Here is a 25,302-nt window from a genome sequence, read left to right on the forward strand (position 1 = left end):
CCTTGCCGCCAAATCCACGACCGCTTGTGGAACCGTGTGGAAGAACTAGAGAGGCCTCCCTCTAAATTTGATCCAGACACCTATGCCCAAGGGTGACTCTCATGCCCTTACCCATGAAAACCTGTTGCTGATCAGGTATAAGGATAAGAGGGATGTCCTTATGCTGACCTGTGCGAGGTACCACAACAACGGTCCTCAAGTCCAATTTGTATTCTGGACTACAATCGGTATATGGGGGGGAGTTGATCTTTCTGATCAAATCCTCAAGCCATACAACGCCATGCGGAAAACACGTGTATGGTACAAGAAAGTTGCGGTCTACTTGGTACAGGTTGCCATGTACAACTCTTTTGTACTGTACCAGAACGCTGGCAACACAGGGACATACCTTCATTTCCAAGAAGAAGTCCTAAAGGTCCTGATCTTTGGTCCTGAACTGAAGTTAACTCCTTAACGACGGACGTATATTTATGTCCTGCGCCAACTCCCGCGATATGCCGCGGGGTCACACGGTGACCCTGCATCATATCGCGGCGGCCATCAACGGCCGGGACCCGCGGCTAATACAGGACATCACCGATCGCGGTGATGCCCTGTATTAACCCTTCAGACTCGGCGATCAAAGCTGACCACTGCTGCGTCTGAAGCGAAAGTGAAACTAACCCGTCTGCTCAGTCGGGCTGTTCGGGACCGCCGCGGTGAAATCGCGGCGTCCTGAACAGCTTACAGGACACCCGGAGGGATCCTACCTGCCTCCTCGGTGTCCGATCGGGGAATGACTGCTCCGTGCCTGAGATCCAGGCAGGAGCAGTCATTCCCCGATCGGACACCGAGGAGGCAGGTAGGATCCCTCCGGGTGTCCTGTAAGCTGTTCAGGACGCCGCGATTTCACAGCGGCGGTCCCGATAACACTCATCACAGGCATGTTAATACATGCCAGTGATCTGTTTAAAAGATCAGTGTATGTAATGTTATAGGTCCCTATGGGAGCTATAACATTGCAAAAAAAAAAGATCATTTAACCCCTTCCCTAATAAAAGATTGAATCACCCCCTTTTTCCCATAAAAAAAAGTGTAAATAAAAATAAACATGTGGTATCGCCACGTGCGTAAATGTCGGAACTATAAAAATATATTGTTAATTAAATTGCACAGTCAATGGCGTACACGTAAAAAAAAAATCTAATTTTGGTCACTTTTTATACCATTAAAAAATGAATAAAAGTGATCAAAAAGTCTGATCAAAACAAAAATGGTACCGATAAAAACTTCAGATCACGGCGCAAAATATGAGCCCTCATACCGCCCTGTACGTGGAAAAATAAAAAAAAGTTATAGGGGTCAGAAGAGGACATTTTTAAACATATAAATTTTACTACATGTAGTTATGATTTTTTCCAGAAGTACAACAAAATTACACCTATATAAGTAGGGTACCATTTTAACCATATGGACCTACAGAATAATAAGGTGTCATTTTTACCGAAATATGCACTGCGTAGAAAAGGAAGCCCCAAAAGTTTAAAAATTGTGTTTTTTCTTCGATTTTGTTGCACAATTATTTTTTTTTCCATTTTGCTGTGGATTTTTGGGTAAAATTACTGATGTCACTGCAAAGTAGATTTGGTGATGCAAACAATAAGCCATAATGTGGATTTTTAGGTGGGAAATTGAAAGGGTTATGATTTTTAAAAGGTAAGGAGGAAAAAACAAAAATGCAAAAACTGAAAAACCCTGTGTCCTTAAGGGGTTATAGGTTCCAGGATCGTCCCAGGCCAACACTTTCTAGGTGTAGTCCCCCACACTGGAAAGAAGGGACGATCCCAGAAAAAATGCAGTGTGTGTAACAGGAGGGGGATTCGGAAGGACACCACCACTCAATGTGACACTTGCCCCAATCATCCGGGCCTCTGCAATAAAAACTGCTTCAGGAAGTATCACACTTCCATGCAGTACTAAATTTTCCCTTTTCATTTTAATTTTCCATAATTTGACCCCAATGTACCAAGTCCAGAGTACATTCCAAGTTTTAACCCCATAAACCACTAAATTGCCAAAAAAAAAAACTCATCAAAAAGACCTCTGGGGGTATTTAAAAAAAAAAAAAAAAGTTATGGGTCACTGAGTCACTATAATCAGGGACTTTTTATGTTGCCTCAAATATGCAGCACTCTCTCTCCACCTGAGCGGGGTGCGCATTTGAGGCAACAGGTTAGGGACGGCCACACACATCACATTCCCAGAATGATGATTAAGAGCATAAGGTTTGGGGTGGGCATATTCTTTAGTTTTGGCTATGCTCTGGGTCATCATTCTGGGAACATAACCTGTTTTATAATTTTATGTCCCACTGTTCCCCTTGTTAGTAATTAGTGTACCCCATCTAATGCCCCTTGAGGGGGGGGGGGGGGTGGGGGGGGGGGGGGGGAGTCCCACTGTTCTGGCTCCATGGGCAGCTATACAGAAGCTCAAGGCCCCTGACTGCCCTCCTTTTCCTCCGTGACCAAATGTGCACCCGCAGAGCCGTTTTACGCCCAGATATGAGGTATGTCCTTACTCCAAAGAAATGTATTTACAAATGAAATTTTTTTTGCTGTTCTGGCACTAAATTTCAGCAAAATTTGCAAATGTGACTCCTCTTCTGAGCATTGTAGTGCGCCTGCAGTGCACTTGACGTCCACACATGGGGTATTTCCATACTCAGAAGAGATGGGGTTACACATTTTGGGGGGCATTTTCTCATATTACCCCTTGTAAAAATGTAAAATTTGGGGGGGGAAATGCATTTTAGTAAAAAAATTTTAAATTAATTAATTTACACATCCAAAGTCGTCAAACACCTGTGGGGTATTAAGGCTCACTGGACCCCTTGTTACGTTCCTTGAGGGGTGAAGTTTCCAAAATAGTATACCATGTTTTTTTTTTTTTTTTTTTTTTTTTTTTTTGCTGTTCTGGCACCATAGGGACTTCCTAAATGTGACATGCCCCTCAAAAACCATTTCAGAAAAACTCTCCAAAATCCCACTGTCGTTCCTTCCCTTCTGAGCCCTCTAGTTCACCCTCCGAACACTTGACATACACATATGAGGCATTTCCTTACTCGAGAGAAATTGATTTACAAAATTTAGGAAAATCTATGGGAAGGGGGCGCAACGTCACGAGGGACGGCCCTGAACATGGAAGCCCGCACACACATTGTTCGGAACAATAACTTCCGGACACTGGGGAGCGGAGCTCCGAAAGCAAGGGAACGGAGTACCCCTTTAAGGTATAAATGGGCTGGGTCCTTAAGGGGTTACGCCCTGTCCCATAGGCTTGCATTGAGGGGGCGTAGCGTGACGTCAGAATGCTCTGGCCCCGTGATAGACAGTAATCAGACCCAGAGCGAACACGCTCTGGGGACTGATTTTGACCGGGTGCGGCGTGCGAGATCACGGGGATCCCCAGCGGCGGGACCCCCGCGATCAGGCATCTTATCCCCTATCCTATGGATAGGGGATAGGATGTCTAAGTGCCGGAGTACCCCTTTAAGGCCCAAATGGGCTGAGTCTTTAAAGGGGTACTACCATGGAAAAAAAAATAACATTTTTTAAATCAACTGATGGCAGAAAGTTAAACAGATTTGTAAATCACTTCTTTAAAAAAAAAAATCTTAATCCTTCCAGTACTTTTTAGGGTCTGTATACCAAAGAGAAATAAAAAAAGAAATGCATTTCCTGTGATGTCCTGACCACAGTGCTTTCTGGTGACCTCTGCTGTCCATTTTAGGAACTGTCCAGAGAAGCATATGTTTGCCATGGGGATTTTCTCCAGTTCCTAAAATGGACAGCAGAGGTCAGCAGAGAGCACTGTGGTCAGGACATCACAGGAAATGCATTTCTTTTTTGGATTTCTCTTTAGTATACAGCCCCTAAAAAGTACTGGAAGGATTAAGATTTTTTAATAGAAGTGATTTACAAATCTGTTTAACTTTCTGGCACCAGTTGATTTAAAAAAAAAAAAAAAAAAAAAAAAAATTTTCCACGGTAGTACCCCTTTAACCCCTTAAGGACCGGGGTTTTTTCCGTTTTTGCATTTTAATTTTTGCTCCTTGCCTTTAAAAAATCATAACTCTTTCAATTTTGCACCTAAAAATCCATATGATGGCTTATTTTTTGCGCCACCAATTCTACTTTGTAATGACATCAGTCATTGTGCCCAAAAATCTACGGTGAAACGGAAAAAAAAAAATAACTGAGACAAAATTGAAAAAAAAAACGCAGTTTTGTAACTTTTGGGGGCTTCCGTTTCTACGTAGTACATTTTTCGGTAAAAATGACACCTTATTATTCTGTAGGTCCATACGGTTAAAATGATACCCTACTTATATAGGTTTGATTTTGTCGGACTTCTGGAAAAAATCATAACTTCATGCAGGAAAATTAATACGTTTAAAATTGTCATTTCTGACCCCTATAACTTTTATTTTTCCGTGTATGGGGCAGTATGAGGGCTCATTTTTTGCGCCGTGATCTGAAGTTTTATACGGTACCATTTTTGCATTGATAGGACTTATTGATCGCTTTTTATTCATTTTTTCATGATATAAAAAGTGACCAAAAATGCACTATTTTGGACTTTGGAATTTTTTTGCGTACACCATTGACCGTGCGGTTTAATTAATGATATATTTTTATAATTCGGACATTTCCGCATGCGGCAATACCATATATGTTTATTTTTATTTACACTGTTTTTTCTTTATGGGAAAAGGGGGGCGATTCAAACTTTTAATAGGGAAGGGGTTAAATTATATTTATTCACTTTTTTTTTTGCAGTGTTATAACTCCCATAGGGACCTATAACACTGCACACACTGATCTTCATCATTGATAACTGGTTTCTCATAAGAAACCAGTGATCGATGATTCTGCCGCTTGACTGCTCATGCCTGGATCTCAGGCACTTAGCAGTCATTCGGCGATCGGGCAGCGAGGAGGCAGGTAGGGACCCTCCTGCTGTCCTGTAAGCTGTTCGGAATGCCGCGATTTCGCCGCGGCTATCTCGAACAGCCCACTGAGCTAACCGGCATGGTTTCAGTTTCACTTTAGACGCGGCATTCAACTTTGAACGCCACGTCTAAAGGGTTAATAGCGCGCGGCACAGCGATCAATGCCTATTAGCCACGGGTCCCGGCCGTTGTTAGAGGCTGGGCCCGACCCGCTATGACGCGGGGCCACGCCGTAGCCCCGCTTTATAGATCGGGAGCGGACACATGACGTTCCAGTACGTCATGTGTCCTTAAGGGGTTAAAAGGGTTGATCTAGCATCTGCTGCCAGCAACTCTTGGCTAAAAATATACTGAGACAGACCAGGCTTTCCTCATGCCATGTTGTCTTTACTGGACCTGAAGTGATATTTTAAATTTTGCTAGGTTCCATGTTTAACCAGTAAACAAAGAATATGTTGCACTGAAGAAAAGGATTGATTATTTTAGTAGTGAATATCCTGGTATGCTGCAGACTTCATTAAATGCTCATGTGTTCTGTGTAATTCTCTTCAGATATACCATGTGGAACAAAAACTTGCCTCCTTTGACTTCCTGTCAGATAGTGGCTCTGTCCTCCTTGTTGGTCATTCAAATTCAAGACTTTCAGTGGTGGACTGCAGGACGAATACATATGATGTTTGCAGTTGTGTGCGCGTGTCACGCCTCCAGTCCGTTAGTGTTCATCCTCTCAAAAAGGATCTCTTTGTGGTTTCAGGATGCGGGTAAGCTTGTCCCAATATAATTTCATTTACTTAGTAGATAATAAATGTATTCATATTTTGGGTATTAAGATGGCTCTATTTCTGGTTTAAAATAATTAAGGGTGAATTCCAGTGTTGCAGTAGACACACAAAAAAGCTCGGTAGCAGCTTGATAATGTTTTCAGAGTAGCATAATGATGTCCTTTTCAGTTTTTTTCTGCATTAGGTTAAACCCACAGACTGGAAATAGCTTGATTTAAAGTGCAGTAACATGTTTTAGGGTCAGGGTGTTTTAAAACAAACAATGCTTATTTACCTACCTCATTCTCTTGTGGTTGCCATTTCGACAGCATCTGATCCCCACTTCTCGAAGCTTCACCTGATGTGTCATACTTGCAGGAAATGCTGCTCAGCCAGTCACTGACTACAGCATTGACCAGCCTCAGCCGCTGACTGCCTGATTGGTAATTTCCTGCAGGGTTTACATGTCAGAAGTGGCAGATATTATTCATTGTGGACATACCTGGCATAAAGCCTGTATGATCCCCTTTGAACAGCTAGAGGATCACCTTCTACAGCCTATTAGCAACAACTCTTGGCAATGGTTTGACATCAGAACAGAGCAGAGAGAGTTGGAACTGTCATATATAGGATCCTTACCAAGTTCCCTTCACTTTAATGGCACTGAGCTGCAAAGCCACTCCCAACCTGCAGACAAACATGGTGCAGTTTTTTAAAAACATTAGCTCTGTTTTTCTAATGCCAGATAACCCCTTTAATATTCAAATCGGAGCAGGTGGTTTTAGATGCATATGTATTACTATAAAAGGACAGTATAACATCCAAAATTCCCTGGTCCTCAGTTACTTCCGCACCTGAAGAATCCAATAAATATGTGCCACACCTTGTTGTGCCCTAGCAATAGAAGCAAGCAATCAACCCATACTTTCCACACATTTAAAATATCTCTGTTTAAAAATAATTCTCAGTCATAGATTTAAAATGTATGTTCTTATCCCTCCAAACTTCCTCTTACACCTTCCAAGAAGTCACAATAGGATCTGTAAAATACTGAGATTCCGTATCCAGCACTTTCTGCTCCAATCTAGTAGCTTTTCCTCGTACAGAACGACCTTTTCCCTCGTTCAGGACTTTTGGATGCTAATGTCCCTTATAAGTAGGCCATGTAGAAAGGCTATGCAAGAGTCCCAAACCACATTTACAGTGGCCATACCAGCATTAAAAGTTAGCAACCCAATAAGCTCAGCAGAGATTTTTAAGTAATCAACAGTATCTGCAGCCAAAACAGATAAAGACACCATAAGGGAGCCCAAGTAACTAAAGAATTGTCACCCTACTGGATTGCAATGCTTTCTCAGATCAGTATGTCCCACCTCATGAAGAAACTTGGAAAGCCCAGTAGTCTGTGAAGCAGGCAGAGTCCTGCTACCCCAACGTTTATGTAACGTGGGGGCAAGAAAATTATTAAAATCCTCACTCAACAACACTGGGGAGGTAGGAAAAGTAGGAATAATCGTAAAGACGTGCTGCCGGACTGCATCATTATATGGCGGTGGAAAGTAGATACCTTAAAAAATAAGAGATCGGTGATACACTTCACAGTATATACAAACTAATCAAGTATCCGGGTCAGTGGAGGATTGATGGGGCTTAAATAGAATAGTCTTATGAGCTAAAAGGCAAACTCCACTAGTGTGAGAGGAGAATATGGGTTGGTATGAGTGTCCAAGCCAAGCTCTATGTACAAGCGAGGCACTGTCACACAGAAGGTAGATTTCCATAAGGCACAAAAAAGCAGGTTGGAAATGTCTCACAGAGTCAAATATAGCATACCGTTTAGAGAAGCCACTGGACATTCCAGACAATATTATTGATTCTACACATTACCCATTAGAGCAGGAAAGAAATAGAGGAGGACTGGGTGGTATACACAGAAATAACAGCAGTGCAAACTTAAGGAAGTGCCATAGTGGTTTTAAAGATGAGTGGTGTCTCAGCACATGGGCGCCATCAGTATGTCACTATTACATATTTGATATCTAGTGCAGAAAAAAATACACTATGCAAACTATGTGATTACATCAGAGAGAGAACGACCACATTTAACAGTAATCAGACAGGAGAAATCTTCCAGATAAAAACCCACATGGACTGCAGCTTCACTCATATAATTTATCTAATAGAGTGCACATGCCATTTACAGTATAATGGTCGCACGTCTCAACAACTTAGGACCAGATTTAATGGGCATAGATATGTTATCCACCAATACCAAAAACATAGCATGTCGAGACATGCAATGGAGGCCCACAACAGCAACTTCAAAGAATTTACGGTGACAGCACTGGAGCAGATTCCAGAAGATATGGAGGACCGTTTTGGGCAACTGTGTAAACGAGAATCCTACTGGATCTATAAGATGGACACACTCTACCCTTCGGGTCTCAATGAATCTCTAGAACACATTTAAACCAATTCCATTCTTCTATCTATTAATCGGGTCACTCTGCCCCACCACCAAGAATTTTCATGTCATAGACATATCCAGTAACATAAGCCATACCTAATATTCATTAGTGACCAAGTTTCCCACTACACATATCCAAGTATAGCCACCAGCTTTATAGACTTTTCCACTTGTGTCCTCCCCTGATATACACACCCTCCTGTCTTTTCCATATTGATATCAGCGGATAGAAACTGCCATAGGCACTACTAAGACGAACCGTGTATCGGGCAATGTTCTCACGCCTGAAAACATCAAACCTGTACAATAAGCACCTTTACCATTCAAACTCGGTCATCACCGGGTTACAATTGTATTCTACGATTGAAACAGTAGATCAGTTTCATACAAGCAACACTCCATTCCCCCATTTACCACCCAACCCATCAGAGGAATAAGAATTCATACCTATTACATCCAGCGCACATGCCCATAAGAGTTGTCATAGTCTCCGCCGCACACGATCTGAGCGCCGAGATCCCGGCTTCCCTTCCTCAATATTACTCCCTCACTTATGCCGGCAATATCCCAAGTGCAACTGAATACAGAGAACAATGAACAGTTAGCGCTGAGACCCCGGCTTCCCGTCCACAATGTTACTCCCTTACTTATGCCGCGCATATCCCAAGCGCAACCAAATACTGAGAACAGTGAACAGAATTAAAACACAGCTCGAAAAGCACCTCTACCATACTCACCTACTCCATTCAGCACATATGCCCAAAGGAGTTGTCATAGTCCCCGCCGTTCACAGTCTGAGCGATGCGATCCCGGCTTCCCGTCTACAAGGTTACCTCCTCGCTCACGCTGCGCATATCCCAATGCGCAGCTGAATGTAATATCATAATGTTTGCTACACATATTATATGCACAACTGCACACCGCTCCTACAATGACAGCATACCCTCATATTCTCCAAATACCAGTGACATAGCCATTTCATTGTCCAGACCTATGCGGCGAATACACGCATTCTATTGTCACTGGCTACAGCTCCGTTCCACTAAAAAGTTAATTTTTCTTCCAAAATACAGAACACATATCAGCAGAATTCTATTATGAAGACGTTTATACATTTTAATGAACACCGCTGACAATTATGATCCGCACACAGAGACATATGTTAAAACATTCCTCTTCCATCAAACATCACCCTGACAGGTGCGGTTTGTACGTCACCAGTGTGCGCAGTTCACATGGGGCGGTCCCGCACCTAACCCATTCGCAGGCTTTTTACTGTTTTAAATACTACCTGTTTTTGTATGTACCGTATAAGCCATTGTTCATCGAGAAAGAGGCAGGAGCCTCGAAACGCGTTTGAATCGGCTAAATAAATAACTTACATCCTACCATTGGATGCTAATCCATTCTTGCGTTACATGCCTGAATACCCAGATTTTTTTTCCTGTCTTCTACGATTACATATTAAAAAAGTTCTAAGAAATGATGGTAGCTCTTTGAAGGCTATGAAACCTCTAAATGCATGTTTTACATCCTTTGAACACAATATGGTACGCAGACATTCTGTCGGTCTTAATTATATATTTATCTTAGTTTCTCTTCTACAGCATCCTGAAATGTCTTGCTCTTATTGAAGAGCAAGACATTTCTCTTGCTCTTGTCTCGTCTTATGCTGTTATTGACAGGCTCAATATCCTTATATTATGATGACTTTAAAAGGGGTACTCCACTTGAAAACATTTTTTTTTATCAACTGGTGCGACAAAGTTAAACAGATTTGTAAATTACTTCTATTAAAAAAGTTAATCCTTCCAGTACTTATCAGCCGCTAATATGGGCCACAGGAAGTTCTTTTCTTTTTGAATTTCCTTTCTGCTTGACCACAGTGCTCTCTGACACCTCTGTCCATTTTAGGAACTGTCCAGAGTAGGAGCAAATCCCCATAGCAAACCTATCCTGCTCTGGACAGTTCCTGATATGGACAAAGGTGTCAGCAGAGAGCATTGCGGTCAGGCAGTAAGAAAATTAAAAAAGAAAAGAACTTCCTGTGGATCATAGGTCTGTATAGAAACAAGCCAATCAGCACCAGAAAGCCTTCGAAATAATTAGAACAATGTCCGAAGCCCGCGCTGCGGAGGACCAGGTGTGTGTCGGCAAGAGTGGAGGTGCTAACGAAGTGAAAAGCTATATGTGGTATACAGGTAATAGAAAAAGCAACGTTGCACTCGCCACAAGACACAGCATGGAGGTTTTAAAATCCGGGTTTATTCATAAATACGAAGTGCAAAGCCGCTAGGAGTGAAGGGAGGGGAGCAGACATCAGCTCCGTGGAGCTGGCTGAGTGCAACGAATGATTTCGCAGTGAAACTGCTTGATCACACTACTCAGGAGGAGTCAGACACCGGCTTATATATATGCGGTTCTTGTGACTCATTAAGGAAACACCAGAAACCTGTGTGGGTGTTCATGTCAATCTTCAAATAAAGTTTTGAGCAAAATGTGTGCGTGTGCCATGAAAAAAAGGGGCAATTATAACTCTCCATTACAGGTGATCCAAATCACCTGGCTGTGGTTTCAATAATTTGAAGTAATTTGTGGTGGTGTCAGTCACGTTATTGTTGGAGGAGGGAATTCCTGTGGATCATAACAGCAGCGGATAAGTACTGGAAGGATTAAGATTTTTTAATAGAAGTAATTTACAAATCTGTTTAACTTTCTGGCACAAGTTAATTTAAATTTATTTTTTTCCAGTGGAGTACCCCTTTAATTCTAAGCAAATTTTGACCAGATCAAGGGTAAACTCTGATGTGGTCATAAATCAGTTTAGACGTTCCTTCAGGAGAGGACAAAATGGCTGGTAACAGTGTCATCTGATGCAGCTTCTCTGACAGACTTTGCTCTGAATGCCTCCATTGCACACGGAAGAGCTGTAGCAATGCGGCAACGGAGGGCCGTAACTTCTCCACCACTGGACCAATTTTTGTAAGTTATACCTTGTTTTACTCCTGTTTACCACATTATAACCCAGTTTGTTGGGTTTAGTGCGAGTGAAAAGCCTGTCAGTTTCCCTTTAAAGGGGTACTCCAGTGGAATACTTTTTTTATTTAAATCAACTGGTGCCAGAAGTTACTTCTATTAAAAAATCTTAATCCTTACAGTACTTATTAGCTGCTGAATACTACAGGGGAAATTCTTTTCTTTTTGGAATACAGAGCTCTCTGCTGACATCATGACCACAGTGCTCTCTGCTGACATCTCTGTCCATTTTAACAACTATCCAGAGTAGGAGAAAATCCCCAAAGCAAACAAATGCTTGTGTTCCAAAAGGAAAATAATTTCCTCTGTAGTATTCAGCAGCTAATAAGTACTGGAAGGATTAAGATTTTTTTATTGAAGTAATTTACAAATCTGTTTAACTTTCTGGCACCAGTTGATAAAAAAAAAAAAAAAAATCCCACTAGAGTACCCCTTTAAACCCCTCCTTGTTAAACACCTCATGGAGGAAACCTAAGGTGTGAAAGACCAGATATCGTCCTTACTTTGAAGAAATTAAGTGGAGTAGTGATGGTACATTTTATTGGCTAGCTAAGAGGATATAGATTGCAAGCTTTCAAGTAGGGCTGGGAGGTATACCGGTTCATACCGAATACCGAAATATTTGTGCTGCACGATATGAATTTTAACCCTTACCGCAATACCGGTTTGGCCCTTCCCCCTCGGGAATGAATGAATTATCGGGGAACTAGTCATATGTGGCCTGCGAGCGCTGTTCTGCCCCCCCCCCCCCCAATTATCAGCCCAGTGCTGCGCTGTACCCATCGGGGAACTACTCATATGTCACGCGCAAGCGCTACCCTCCTCGTCCTCCTGTTTGCTGCAGCCGCCAGCGCTGACACTCTATACTATGCAGAATCCCTATGCCCGGGCTGCAAAAAATAACTTTAACTCACCTCCCGTTGGTCCGGTACCGGCCTCACCTGCTTCCTGGGGATAGGAACGTCGGACAGCCGTCAGCCTATGACCGGCCGCAGCGATCTTCCGCCTCGGCCAGTGATAGGCTGAGCCCACTGTCATGTAAGAAGCCGGTTTCTTACATGACAGTGGGCTCAGCCTATCACCAGCCGAGGCGAAACATCGCTGCGGCCGGTGATAGGCTGACAGCTCTCCGACGTTCCCGTCCCCAGCGTAAAGGCCGATGTCGGAACATGCGTTAAAGTTTATTTTGTTTACCTTTTGCAGCCCGGTCATAGGGATACCGCACAGTATAGAGTGTCAGCGCCGGCGGCCACAACAAAACAGGATGAGGAGGGCAGCGCTTGCGCGTGATATGTGAGTATTTACCCCGATGGGGACAGCGCAGCGCTGTGCTGATAATTAATTTTGGGGGGGAGGAGGAAATTCAGTTATATACCGTGGAACCGCCAAAAGTTACAAAAATACCGTGATACACACATTTGGTCATACCGCCCAGCCCTACTTTCAAGACCTTTTAAGTCCCTTTATCAGGCATGGTTACAAATGGAAAACATATATGACCAACCCAGTGTAGGACAGTTCTTTGATCAGTCAGAGGTAGTTTATACAGAATATTGCTTCTCTTTTGAGTACATTTACAACATTCATATTATCAAATAGGCAGCAAATAAGATCAACCCAGTTATTTGATCAGTCAGTAGTGGTATAATGGGATGGATATTGCAGTCATCCTCTGGAGGTGTCAGAGGTGGTAACAGTTTGTTGGTCCACAAAGTGGTAATGTGCCATGAATTTCCTGTCTCTGTTTAGGCCAGCACTTAAAAAATTGAATTAAAAGATTAGTTTGATCTCCCATAAATTTCTCACCATCTAAATTGGAAACTGTCCCAATAATAAAGTGAGTCTGATGCTGTGTCCAGTCTAGCAGAAATGTTCTCCCACTGGTGTCTCTGTCCTCTTATTGTTGATGTTGTATCTGTGTGAATTAAACCTTTTCAAAATCTTTATTTAGCTTGTGGAGGTGGATGTCATGATCTGTTGTATCAGAACAAATGTAGTTGTATCTTTTGGCCTGGCTGTATATGATGGGGTTCCTAAATGTAATAAGTTGCGTTGTTGGTTGAGTGTCCATGTTATGTCATGTTAAGTGTTCCTGGCACGCTGCTATGCCATCCCTGTGCAGAATGTTCGAGTATAGGGCCTAAACATCAATGGTAGCAAGGAGAGTGTTCTCTGGGAGCTGGCCTAGGTCAGACAATTTATTTAGGTTATCTGTGGTGTCCTGCAGGAAGCTAGGTGTTTGTTTCACCAGTGGTTTCAGGGTCTTTTCTATCGTGCCTGAAATATTCTCTGTCAGCGTGCCAATTTCTGAAATGATGGGTCTTCCTGGGTTACCCTCCTTGTGTTTATTGGGTAGCATGTAGAAGGAGCCATTGTAAGATCTTCAGGTTTCAGTGGTTTGACCTGGTCTATAATGGTGGAGGGCAGTTTCTGTGTAATCCTATTACGCTATTACAAAAATTTCTTTCAGGGATTAGTTTCACATAGTGCCTTTCATCAGACAATTGTACATAGTCTGTTGTGTTCATAATGACAACAGCACCCCCTTGTCCAAAAGTTTTTATGATAATATCCTGGTTGTTCTTTATTCATAAAATGGCTCTCTGTTCTTTGTGGGTTAGTTAAAGCGTACCTGTCATCAACAAAAACTTTTTATATAATGTAGATAATACCATTACACGTATATTTGTACTGTACAGGGTGGGCCATTTATATGGATACACCTTAATAAAATGGGAATGGTTGGTGATATTAACTTCCTGTTTGTGGCACATTAGTATATGTCAGGGGGGAAACTTTTCAAGATGGGTGGTGACCATGGCGGCCATTTTGAATCCAACGTTTGTTTTTTCAGTAGGAAGAGGGTCATGTGACACATCAAACTTACTGGGAATTTCACAAGAAAAACAATGATGTGTTTGGTTTTAATGTAATGTTATTCTTTCATGAGTTATTTATTACAAGTTTCTAACCACTTATAAAATGTGTTCAATGTGATTGTCAATGCAACCCTCTTCTCCCACTCTTCACACACTGATAGCAACACCAAGGAGAAATGCTAGCACAGGCTTCCAGTATCCGCAGTTTCAGGTGCTCCACATCTTGTATCTTCACAGCATAGACAATTGCCTTCAGATGACCCCAAAGATAAAAGTCTAAGGGGGTCAGATCGGGAGATCTTGGGGGCCATTCAACTGGCCCACGACGACCAATCCACTTTCCAGGAAACTGTTAATCTAGAAATGCTCGGACCGGACACCCAAAATGTGGTGGTTCACCATCTTGTTGGAAAAGCTCAGGGAACGTGCCAACTTCAGTGCATAAAGAGGGAAACACATCATTCTGTAGCAATTTTGCATATCCAGTGGCCTTGAGGTTTCCATTGATGAAGAATGGCCCCACTATCTTTGTACCCTATATACCACACCATACCATAAATTTTTGTGTTCCAACAGTCTTGGAGGGATCTATCCAATGTGGGTTAGTGTCAGACCAATAGCGGTGGTTTTGTTTGTTAACTTCACCATTCACATAAAAGTTTGCCTCATCACTGAACAAAATCTTCTGCGTAAACTGGGGGTCCTGTTTCAATTTTTGTTTTGCCCATTCTGCAAATTCAGTGCGCCGATCTGGGTCGTCCTTGTTGAGATGCTGCAGTAGCTGGAGTTTGTAAGGGTGCCATTTGTGAGTAGCTAATATCTGCCAAAGGGATGTTCAACTAATGCCACTCTCCAGTGACATGCGGCGAGTGCTACGCTGTGGGCTCTTGCTGAATGAAGCTAGGACAGCCACTGATGTTTCTTCATTAGTGACAGATTTCATGCGTCCACATTTTGGCAAATCCAACACTGAACCAGTTTCACAAAACTTAGCAAGCAGTTTGCTAACTGTAGCATGGGAGATGGGTGGTCTCGTAGGGTGTCTTTCATTGAAATCTGCTGCAATGACCCGGTTACTGCGTTCACCAGACATCAACACAATTTCTATCCGCGCCTCACGTGTTAACCTCGACGACATGTCAATGGCTGTAAACAAAGAGAAACTTGTAAATAACTCATGAAAGAATTACGTTAAAATCAATCACACCAGTGTTTTTCTTGTGAAATTTCCAATAAGTTTGATGTGTCACATGACCCTCTTTCTATTGAAAAAACTAAAGTTGGATTCAAAATGTCCGACTTCAAAATGGCCGCCAGGTACACTTTAAGAGTGGGCTTAGCTTGTTTCTCCAGTGTCTCTGCAGTAACTCTGCTTCTGAAGTAGTCTTTTTATCTGTCCAGTGTAGAGTTGATTGTTGTCTTAGGGGTTCAGGTGGATCTTTTTGTGGGACCTCAATGTTGATTTGTGGTGTTGGCATTCTCATTGTCTACTTACACTCCGTCATAGCAGAATTCCCTGAGTCTGAGTTTTTAAAATACTCCTTCTCTGCATTGCTGCAGAGTGTATCTCTGTCCACAGATTTCATGGGACAGAATGACAGACCATTGTAAAGCACAGATTGTTCATCTTTGTTTGGTCTGTGGAACAATTTTTAAAGACTGCACACAGCATGAGGGACATCAGACTCACTATATTAATGGAACAGTTTCCAACTCGGAGGGAGAAAAAAATATGGGAGATCAAACTGATGATTAAATTCAATTCTTTAAGTGGAGGCCTTAACAGAGTCAAGGAATTTATGTCACATTACTACTTGGTGGATCAGCAAAGTGTGACCACCTCTGACCCCACTAGATGACTGCAGTATCCATCCCATTATACCACCTCTGAATGATCAAAGACCTGTCCTACACTGTAACCATGACGGTTGAAATTGTTCCTTTAGAGTTTGATATGGTATGAAGTCAGTTACTGTATTTGGAGTTTTCCAATTTTTTTTTTATTATGAATTTCTTACAGGAATGTTCTTCTGTATGATGTGCGAATGCTCAGAATAGACATAAGTTGCAAGGCCCAGCCGCTAATGGGCTTCCGGAAAGATAGAGATTTTGTTCCTGTATCTGCTACCTTCTCTCCAGGCACAGGAAAGTACATCCTTACCCCTTGTCGTGATAGATGCATTCGGTAAGAAGCCTTGACAGAGAAATCCAAAACGCTTTCATAATGTATTTTTTATTTATGTAATTGAAATACTATGTATAACAGGTTTAGACACAATACTGTAGATTTTAGGGGCCAGTTTGAATGTTTTTTTTAAGTGGCCCGACACGAAGGACAGAAAATGTAAAAAAATAAAAAAAAGTAAAGGAAAATTGGTGCATATAAGTGTTCCCAGTCATAAAATAAATGATTGCTGGGTTGTTAAACGTTAACAAAAAGAAAAAGTGTCCGTCTCTGAAACAGTGAATGACTAAGCAGGAGGCTGAAGACTGACTTTTATATATATCAATAGTAGAAGTAGCAATGTACAGCCATGCAGCAATATCAATACTAAAGTGACTAGCATTTATTATTCTACTTAATTTATCCATTTGTGATGTCTCTTAACCTGTTCATTGGTTCCTTGAGAAGTGATGCCATGTTATAGATTCCTAGGGGGACATTTATCAATACCTGCCCTGAGGAAAAGTTTTTGAGTTGCCCATAGCAACCAATCAGCTCGCTTCTTTCATTTTTGAAAAGGCCTCTGAAAAATGAAAGAAGCTATCTGGTTGCTATGGGCAACTCAGCAACATTTCCTCTGGACAGGTTTTGGTAAATCTCCCACATAGAGTATAGAGTCCTGGCAACATTCTATCACCCTCCAGTAACAGCTAGCTTTGCTACCTGGCTATAAAAGTGACACAATGGGTGTAATATTCTTAGAGATACTTCCATTGTTTTAAGTGGTGCTATGTTCTTCATGTTCCATGTACATTATATAATACTTTTAATGCATGTCACATGTTAGACCTACTCTCATTGTCATCAGTTGCGTTGAGATTTGGGCTGAGTTCACCTATGCCGGATGGATGCCGGACATATCTGAACCCAGCCTTACTCAGTACTTAGGCTGTAATCTTTACTGAAGGTGCTTCAACTATCAAAAAAGTGGATATGTGACTAAAACATAACTTTCAATAAGTTTGCATATAAAAAGTCACCAAAATTACAATGTAATCCATCACCCAAATGAAAGAGGGATTAAAAGCAAGAGCATATCTGACTGCTGATTCTCAGTCTTTTTCCCATGAGCGGGTTTACAGTGAGTTTCCTGTTTCAAGATTGAGCTGCGGCAAATTTTCCGCCACAGCGCAAACTCCTAGTGGGAAACTCGCCGTAGCCCTCCCCCCGCCAGTGTGAATGTACCCTAAAAACACTACACTAACACTTAGTAAAGGGTAAAACACTACATATACACCCCCTTACACTGTCCCCCCAATAAAAAGGAAAAACAAATTGTACGACAGTGTTTGCAAAACGGAGCCTCCAGCTGTTTCAAAGCAACAACTCCCAGCATTTCCGGACAGCCACTGACTTTCCAGACATGCTGGGAGTTTAGCAATAGCTGGAGGCACCCTGTTTGGGAATCACTGGCATAGAATACCCCCATGTCCACCCCAATGCAATCCCTAATGTAGTCCTCAAATGCGCATGGCGCTCTCTCAATTCGGAGCCCTGGCGTATTTCAAGGAAACAGTTTAGGGCCACATATGGGGTATTTCCGTACTCAGAATTTTGGGGGGGCTTTTTCTCCTTTTACCCCTTATGAAAAAGAAAAGTTGGGGTCTACACCAGCCTGTTAGTGTAATTTTTTTTATTTTTTTTTATACACTAACATGCTGGTGTTAACGCATACTTCTTATTTTCACAAGAGGTAAAAGGGAAAAAACAAAACAAAATTTGTAACACAATTTCTCCTGAGTACGGAAATACCCCATATGTGGGCGTAAAATGCTCTGCGGATGCACAACAAGGCTCAGGAGTGAGAACGCACTATGTACATTTGAGACCTAAATTGGTGATTTGCACAGGGGTGGCTGATTTTACAGCGGTTCTGACATAAACGCAAAAAAAAACACATATGACCCCATTTTGGAAACTACACCCCTCACGGAACCTCACAAGGGGTATAGTGAGCCTTAACACCCACAGGATTTTTGACAAATTTTCGTTAAATTTGGATGGGAAAATGAAAAAAAAATATATATATAAAATGCTGGTGTTACCCAAAATTTTTAATTTTCACAAGGGAAAATAGGGGAAAAAAACAAAAAACTAAAATTTATAACCCCATTTCTTCTGAGTAAGAACATACCCCATATTTGGATGTTAAGTGCTCTGTGGGCGCACTACAATGCTCAGAAGAGGAGTTCCATTGGAGAGAACATTTGTCCGGAATTGAAGGTCACGTGTGTTTACAAAGCCCTCATAGTGCCAGAACAATGGAGCCCCCCCCCCCCACATGTGACCCCATTTTGGAAACTACACCCCTCACATAAAGTAATAAGGGGTTCAGTGAGCATTTACGCCCCACAGGTGTCTGACAGATCTTTGGAACAGTGGGTCGTGAAAATGAAAAATATAATTTTTCATTTGCACAGCCCACTGTTCCAAAGATCTGTCAAACGCCAGTGGGGTGTAAATGCTCACTGCACCCCTTATTAAATTCTATGAGAGGGTATTTCCATACTCAGAAGAAATGGGGTTACAAATTTTAAGGGGAATTTTCTCCTATTAAAAATGTAAAATTTGGGGAAAAACCAGCATTTTAGTGAAAACTTTTTTTTTTCATTTACACATCCGACTTGAACAAAAGTCGTCAAACATCTGTGAGGTGTTAATGCTCTCTGTACCCCTTGTTACGTGCCTTGAGGGGTGTAGTTTCCAAAATAGTATGGCATTTATTTTTTATTTTTATTTTTTTGCTGTCCTGGCACCATATGGGCTTTCTAAATGTGACATGCCCCCCAAAAACCATTTCAGCAAAATTTGCTTTCCAAAAGCCAAATGTGACTCCTTCTATTCTGAGCATTGTTGTGTGCCTGCAGTGCACTTGACGTCCACACATGAGGTATTTCCATACTCAGAAGAGACGGGGTTACACATTTTGTGGGACATTTTCTCCTATTACCACTTGTAAAATGTAAAATTTGGGGGGAAAAATGCATTTTAGTGAAAAAAAAATTAAAAATTCATTTACACATCCAAATTTAACGAAAAGTCGTCAAACACCTGTGGGGTGTTAAGGCTCACTGGACCCCTTGTTATGTTCCTTGAGGGGTGTAGTTTCCAAAATGGTATGCCATGTGGGGTTTTATTTTGCTGTTCTGCCACCATAGGGGCTTCCTAAATGTGACATGCCCCCAAAAAACATTTCAGAAAAACTCACTCTCCAAAATCCCATTGTTGCTCCTTCCCTTCTGAGCCCTCTAGTACTTGACCCACAGAGCACTTTACGTACACATATGAGGTATTTCCTTACTCGAGAGAAATTGGGTTACACATTTTAAGGTGATTTCTCTCCTTTTACCCATTCAAATTCAAAAACTGGGCCTACAAGAACATTCGACTGTAAAAAAAAAATGAAGATTTATAATTTTCTCCTTCACTTTGCTGCTATTCCTGTGAAACACCTAAAGGTTTAACACACTTTCTGAATGTCATTTTGAATACTTTGAGGGGTGCAGTTTTTATGGGGTATTTCTAATATGAAGGCCCCTCAAATCCACTTCAAAACTGAACTGGTCCCTGTATAACATTTTGTGAAAAATTGAAAAATTGCTGCTTAACTTTAAAGCCCTCTGATGTCTTCCAAATGTAAAAACATGTCAACTTTATGATGCAAACATAAGGTAGACATATTATATATGTGAGCCAATATATAATTTATTTGGAATATCCATTTTCCTTATATACAGAGAGTTTCAAAGTTTAAAAAAATGCTACATTTTCATCAAATTTTCGAATTTGAAATGATGCAAGTATCGACAAAAATTTACCACTAACATAAAGTAGAATATGTCATGAAAATCAATCTCTGAATCAGAATGAAAAGTAAAAGCATCCCAGAGTTATTAATGCTCAAAGTGACAGTGGTCAGATTTGCAAAAAATTCTCTGGTCCTTAAGGTGAAAAGGGCCCTTAAGAGTCTTTAAGGGGTTAAACACAAGGCCTCAATATAACAAAATGTGAAAGAGTCTGAGAACTTTCCAAATGCATTGTAAATGTGTATACAACAGGAGAGACAGGCTGTGTGGTATTGGCAGTTTGGAATAAAGAAAAGTGGATAAGTTGCATATTTGAACCAGTAAGGTTCTACCTATTTTGTAAAGTGAAAGCAGTAACCTGATTGGATGCTATGGGCAACTTCTTCACTTTTTTTTTAATTTGTACAAGTTTAGGTAAATCTCTTAAGAGTAATCTAATTACAAAGAAAAAGTAGAATGCACTCACCTTGTTTGTTGCTGAGACAATAATGCTTTAATGTTAATCCAACACAGGATGCAGTGTGGGGGAGAGGTGTCAGGGGCTGTGTATTTTAGCACCCCTCCTGTTGCAAACTTTGACTGCTACGCTAACAGGAGCTCTCTCGTGGCATTGGCTGAATGTTGTGTAATGACCATTAGGAGTGGCGCCGACTCCATACGTCGCGGCCGTGCCCCTCCATTCATGTCTTTGGGAGGGTGTGTGACCGCCGCCACATCCCCTCCCATAGACATGAATGGAGGGGCGTGACGTATGGAGCTGGCACCACTCCTAATGGTCACTACACACCATTCACCCAATGCCACGAGAGAGCTCCTGTTAGCGTAGCGTTACTGGATTGTAATAATGTTTTTAATGCTAAAGTGATTTATTTTTTTTGTCTTTTTGTAGAGTGTTTACAATTGAAGACTTTACACAGAATACATATCCTCTCAACTTTGAACAGAATATACATCATTTGAACTCCTTATATGGGTAATATATGCACATTCATTATACTTAACCTTAACGTTACGTCATGAGTCTGCTCCCGATCTATAACGCTGGGCCACGGCGTACCCCCGCGTCGTAGCGGGTCGGGCCTGGCCTCTAACAACGCTCAGGACCCGTGGCTAATAGCGCGCGGCATTGATCGCGGTGCCGCACGCTACTAACCCTTTAGACACGGCGTTCAAAGTTGAACGCCGCGTCTAAAGTGAAAGCATGACGGTTAGCTCAGGGAGCTGTTCGGGATAGCCACAGCGAAATCGCGGCATCCCGAACAGCTTAAGACAGCTGGAGGATACCTACCTGCCTCCTCGCTGTCCAATCGCCGAATGACTGCTCAGTGCCTGAGAGATTCGCCGTAGATTTTTGGGCAAAATGACTGACGTTATTACAAAGTAGAATTGGTGGCGCAAAAAATAAGCCATCATATGGATTTTTAGGTGCAAAATTGAAAGAGTTATGATTTTTTTTAAAGGCAATGAGGAAAAAACGAAAATGCAAAAACTGAAAAACCCCGGGTCCTTAAGGGGTTAAAGGCAAAGACACCTTTTCACTTAGCTTGTTCCCTAAATGCAGAATTAAGCAACTTTTTAAATAGTCTTTATTAGAAGTTATCTACCATTTTGCTGCTCAGAGAAAGACAAGCACTTCAGATAGATTTTCTGCTCTCAGTGTTAGAAATAGTAGCAGGGAGGTGGAGTGAGTCACACACCAGCTCAGATTATGGATGGAGGAGAGAAACCTTGGATGGCAGCTTACACAGGCTGTATATAGAGAGGAAGCAGATACAGTGTAGTTTGCAGGAAAAAATCAAATAGGCTGTGTACAAGTGAAGGAGAGAATTGTGCTCACACACAGTTAACTAGAAGAGAAACTAACCACAAAAGACCTATAGAGAAAATAAACCCATAATTGAACAGTGAAAACTATCTGATTGCTTATAAATAGTCCCATATATAGAAGCCCCTCCACTAATTAAAATGTAACTCACCCCCATTTTCCCACTTTACAAATAAGAAAATGTAAAAAATAAAGTAAAATAAAAAAAAGCATAATTGGAATTACTGCTTGTGGGATTGTCCGAGCTTTTAAAATATACTGTTTATGATCCTACGTTGTAAATGGAAAAAATACCAAATGCCAGAATTGCAAATTTTTGCTCAATATATCAGAAAAAAAATGAATAAAAAGGATCAGAAAGTCCCATAAAAAAGGTACCGATAAAAACAGATCACAGTGCAAAAACTGAGCCATCAAACAGCAGAGTATATAGAAAAATGTTATAGGGCAATGATAGCGTAATTCTAATTAGTAGTACAATAATAGAAAAGGAATTGGTAATGTGTGCAATGGTTCTTTGCAATGGCTTTTTAATAGACTTTAATAGAGCAAATAATTAGATTTAAAATATGGTTGTATTTTAGGATTTGTAAACCCAGCCTTAACCTCAACAACCAAACCACTTTTTGTTTTCCTCCTCAGGTTCTAAGAGCCATAACTCTAATATTTTCATTGGCTTTTTTTGTATTGGGACTAATTGTGCATCCTCCATCTGATAACAAAATATATATTTTGTTTATTCATTTTTTTTGTATAAAAAAAACAGCTTTGCATTGACTTATGCATTGGGTGGGAGGCACATGTTCTCACTGTATTCCTCTTTTTCAGAAATCAAAAGATGAACTTGAAAAGCTATTTACCAGTTACATGGGACCCAAAGCAAGAAAACTGCTTTGCTGAAGGACTAATGAACAGTGGCCAAATAAATGTCTTCCATGTGAAGGGACAAAGTGTAGGTTCATTTTTCAGCAGTACTTGTACACCTAATGCCCTTGCCATTCATCCCACTAGAAACCTGGTGGCTGTAGGGACATGTAATAAAACGCTGTGTGTGGTGGAGGAATAGCAAAATGTACTGGATCTACCTGAAGAAATCAAATTTTTGGGCTATCTTTTAATGTATGAAACACAAGATGTGGGTTACCAGGTTTGTTTTTAATAACACATGTGTTTTATGAGTTTTTGCAGTTTGTTACACCCCTCCAACTGTTTCATTCAGTATATAGACCATTTGTAAGGGTATAGAAATAATTTCGACTGTTTTAATTCTACTGAAGTGCATCTGAGGGTGCATCCACACCACGATTGTGCAATATGGCAGGCGGATTCGGCAGGGGAATTAAAAAACCATCCACTGCCGTATACCCGCCGCACCCTATCCGGCTCATTCAAATGAATGGGGTGCAGCGTGGGAATACGGCAGCAGGCGGTTTTTACATTCTCCCGCTGTATTGCACAATTGTTGTGTGAATGCACCCTTTAAGGGGAAGTTCGGTACAGGACATCTTGTCCCTTATCCACAGGATAAGGGGATAAGTGTCTGATCGCTGGGGCCCCCGTGATCCCCTGCCCGGCGCCATTTCCGTTCTGTGCTGGATTACTGTTTACCACAGCACAAAGCTTTGGTCAACATTCCCCCTCCATGTATCTCTATGGGAGAGCCGGGGATACACGGCAATGTCTCTCCCGTTCCCCCATAGCAATGTCTCTCCTGCTCCCCCATAGAGATGAATAAAGGTAGCGTGTCGACCACAGCTGCCCTTAATGCTAGGAGAGAGGGAGTTCTGAACATAAATGTTTAAAACACTGGGACACTGGGCTGGAGATCGTGTGGGCCCCAGCGATCGAATACTTATACCCAAGGTGATATGTCTTGTAGCGTAGTTCCCCTTTGAAAGGCTGACTTCTAGGAACCCCACCAATCCCGAGAATGGTGGTCCTCTGCAGTGCCCCTACTGGTATAGTTTGCACACTGCCATTCCATTTACTCACTATAGGCCAAATGCTAAAGTCCGCTATTGTCGTTAGTCAGAGAGGTAATAGTCGCAGCGTGTATGCTGGACCACTGCTCCATGTACACAGATGAGGACAGGAACCCTTCTGGTGATTGTTAGGGGTCCCAGATGTTAGTCTCCTACCGTTTAGAAACTTCCTGTGGATAGGGAATACGTTTTTATTCTTGGGAAAACCCCTTTAAATCTGAAATGAATACATTTCGAAAATAGTTTTGCTTAGAAATCCTGTACCATGATGTGTCTACAGCTCCTATGCAGAGCCATGTATCCGTAACTTCTAAGGCAGTGCTTCCCAGCCAGGGTGCCTCCAGCTGTTGCAAAACTACAACTACCAGCATGCTTGGACAGCCATTGGCTGTCTGGGCATGCTGGAAGTTGTAGTTTCGCAATAACTGGATGCACCCTGGTTGGGAAACACAATTCTAAGGAATATACATGAAGATGGGGACAGAAAATAAGGTTAATGATTTATGATTAGACTGCACAGGGTTCCTTGCTAACCATTGAAACATATAGGTCTGTATAGGAGCTGCGTACAAAACTGTAAAGTGGCTTTATTTATTTTTTCCAGAGCACTGCAGTATTTGCTTGCATAGTTGGTCAGGGAAAGATATACCTATTAAATTATTTTTGTTTGTTACCTGTTTTATTTTAAATCTTATTCGGAACTTATGAAAGTTAGAACATTATTAGTTCTAGGGGCTTTTAATTATACTTGTCATTTATTAAAAAAAAATAAAATAAATGATTACAGTTTTCTTTATTTATGTAGATGCAAGTACACTCTGACGTGTCGCAGCCGAGATCGCAGGACCCATGCGATCAGACATCTTATCCCTTATCCTTTGAATGGGGATAAGATGTCTAGGGGCGGAGTAATTTAATGGTTTTGTGGAACTTTGGCTCCACGTAAGACATCAATAGTAAGAATTTACTTTTACAGTAGGAATGGTACACAGGCACCTGCGTATCACCCCTCCATTCACCTTGAAGACAATTTAGAGAACATGACTTTTTTTTGTTTTGGCACAAGGACATCATTTTCCCATCCATAAACCTGATTGATTTACCACTGCAGTGTGTGTCCTTGCAAATTTACTATGCTGTCCTATTTACTCTGACTTAAAGGGGTACTCCAGTGAAATTTTTTTTTTTTTTTTTAAATCAACTGGTGGCAGAAAGTTAAACAGATTTGTAAATGACTTCTATTAAAAATCTTTACCCTCCAGTACTTATTAGCAGCTGTATGCTACAGAGGAAATTCTTTACTTTTTTAATTTTTTTTGTCTTGTCCACAGT

At 41.4% G+C, this 25,302-nt stretch overlaps 1 protein-coding gene across 1 annotated transcript in view; it reads left to right on the top strand.

Annotated features, from left to right (window-relative positions):
- Positions 1-24,732, top strand: part of WDR76 (WD repeat domain 76) — a 189,504-nt gene extending 164,772 nt beyond the window's left edge. Inside the window, exons 17-20 of the mRNA XM_056571564.1 lie at positions 5,543-5,751; positions 16,154-16,318; positions 21,053-21,136; positions 22,817-24,732. Of these exons, the coding sequence (XP_056427539.1) occupies positions 5,543-5,751; positions 16,154-16,318; positions 21,053-21,136; positions 22,817-23,054 (696 nt within the window). The 3' untranslated portion in view covers positions 23,055-24,732. The remainder of the gene's footprint in view (positions 1-5,542; positions 5,752-16,153; positions 16,319-21,052; positions 21,137-22,816) is intronic.
- Positions 24,733-25,302: the final 570 nt, after the last annotated feature.

Source organism: Hyla sarda, chromosome 4 (assembly GCF_029499605.1).
Source record: "Hyla sarda isolate aHylSar1 chromosome 4, aHylSar1.hap1, whole genome shotgun sequence".
NCBI classification, from domain to species: domain Eukaryota; kingdom Metazoa; phylum Chordata; class Amphibia; order Anura; family Hylidae; genus Hyla; species Hyla sarda.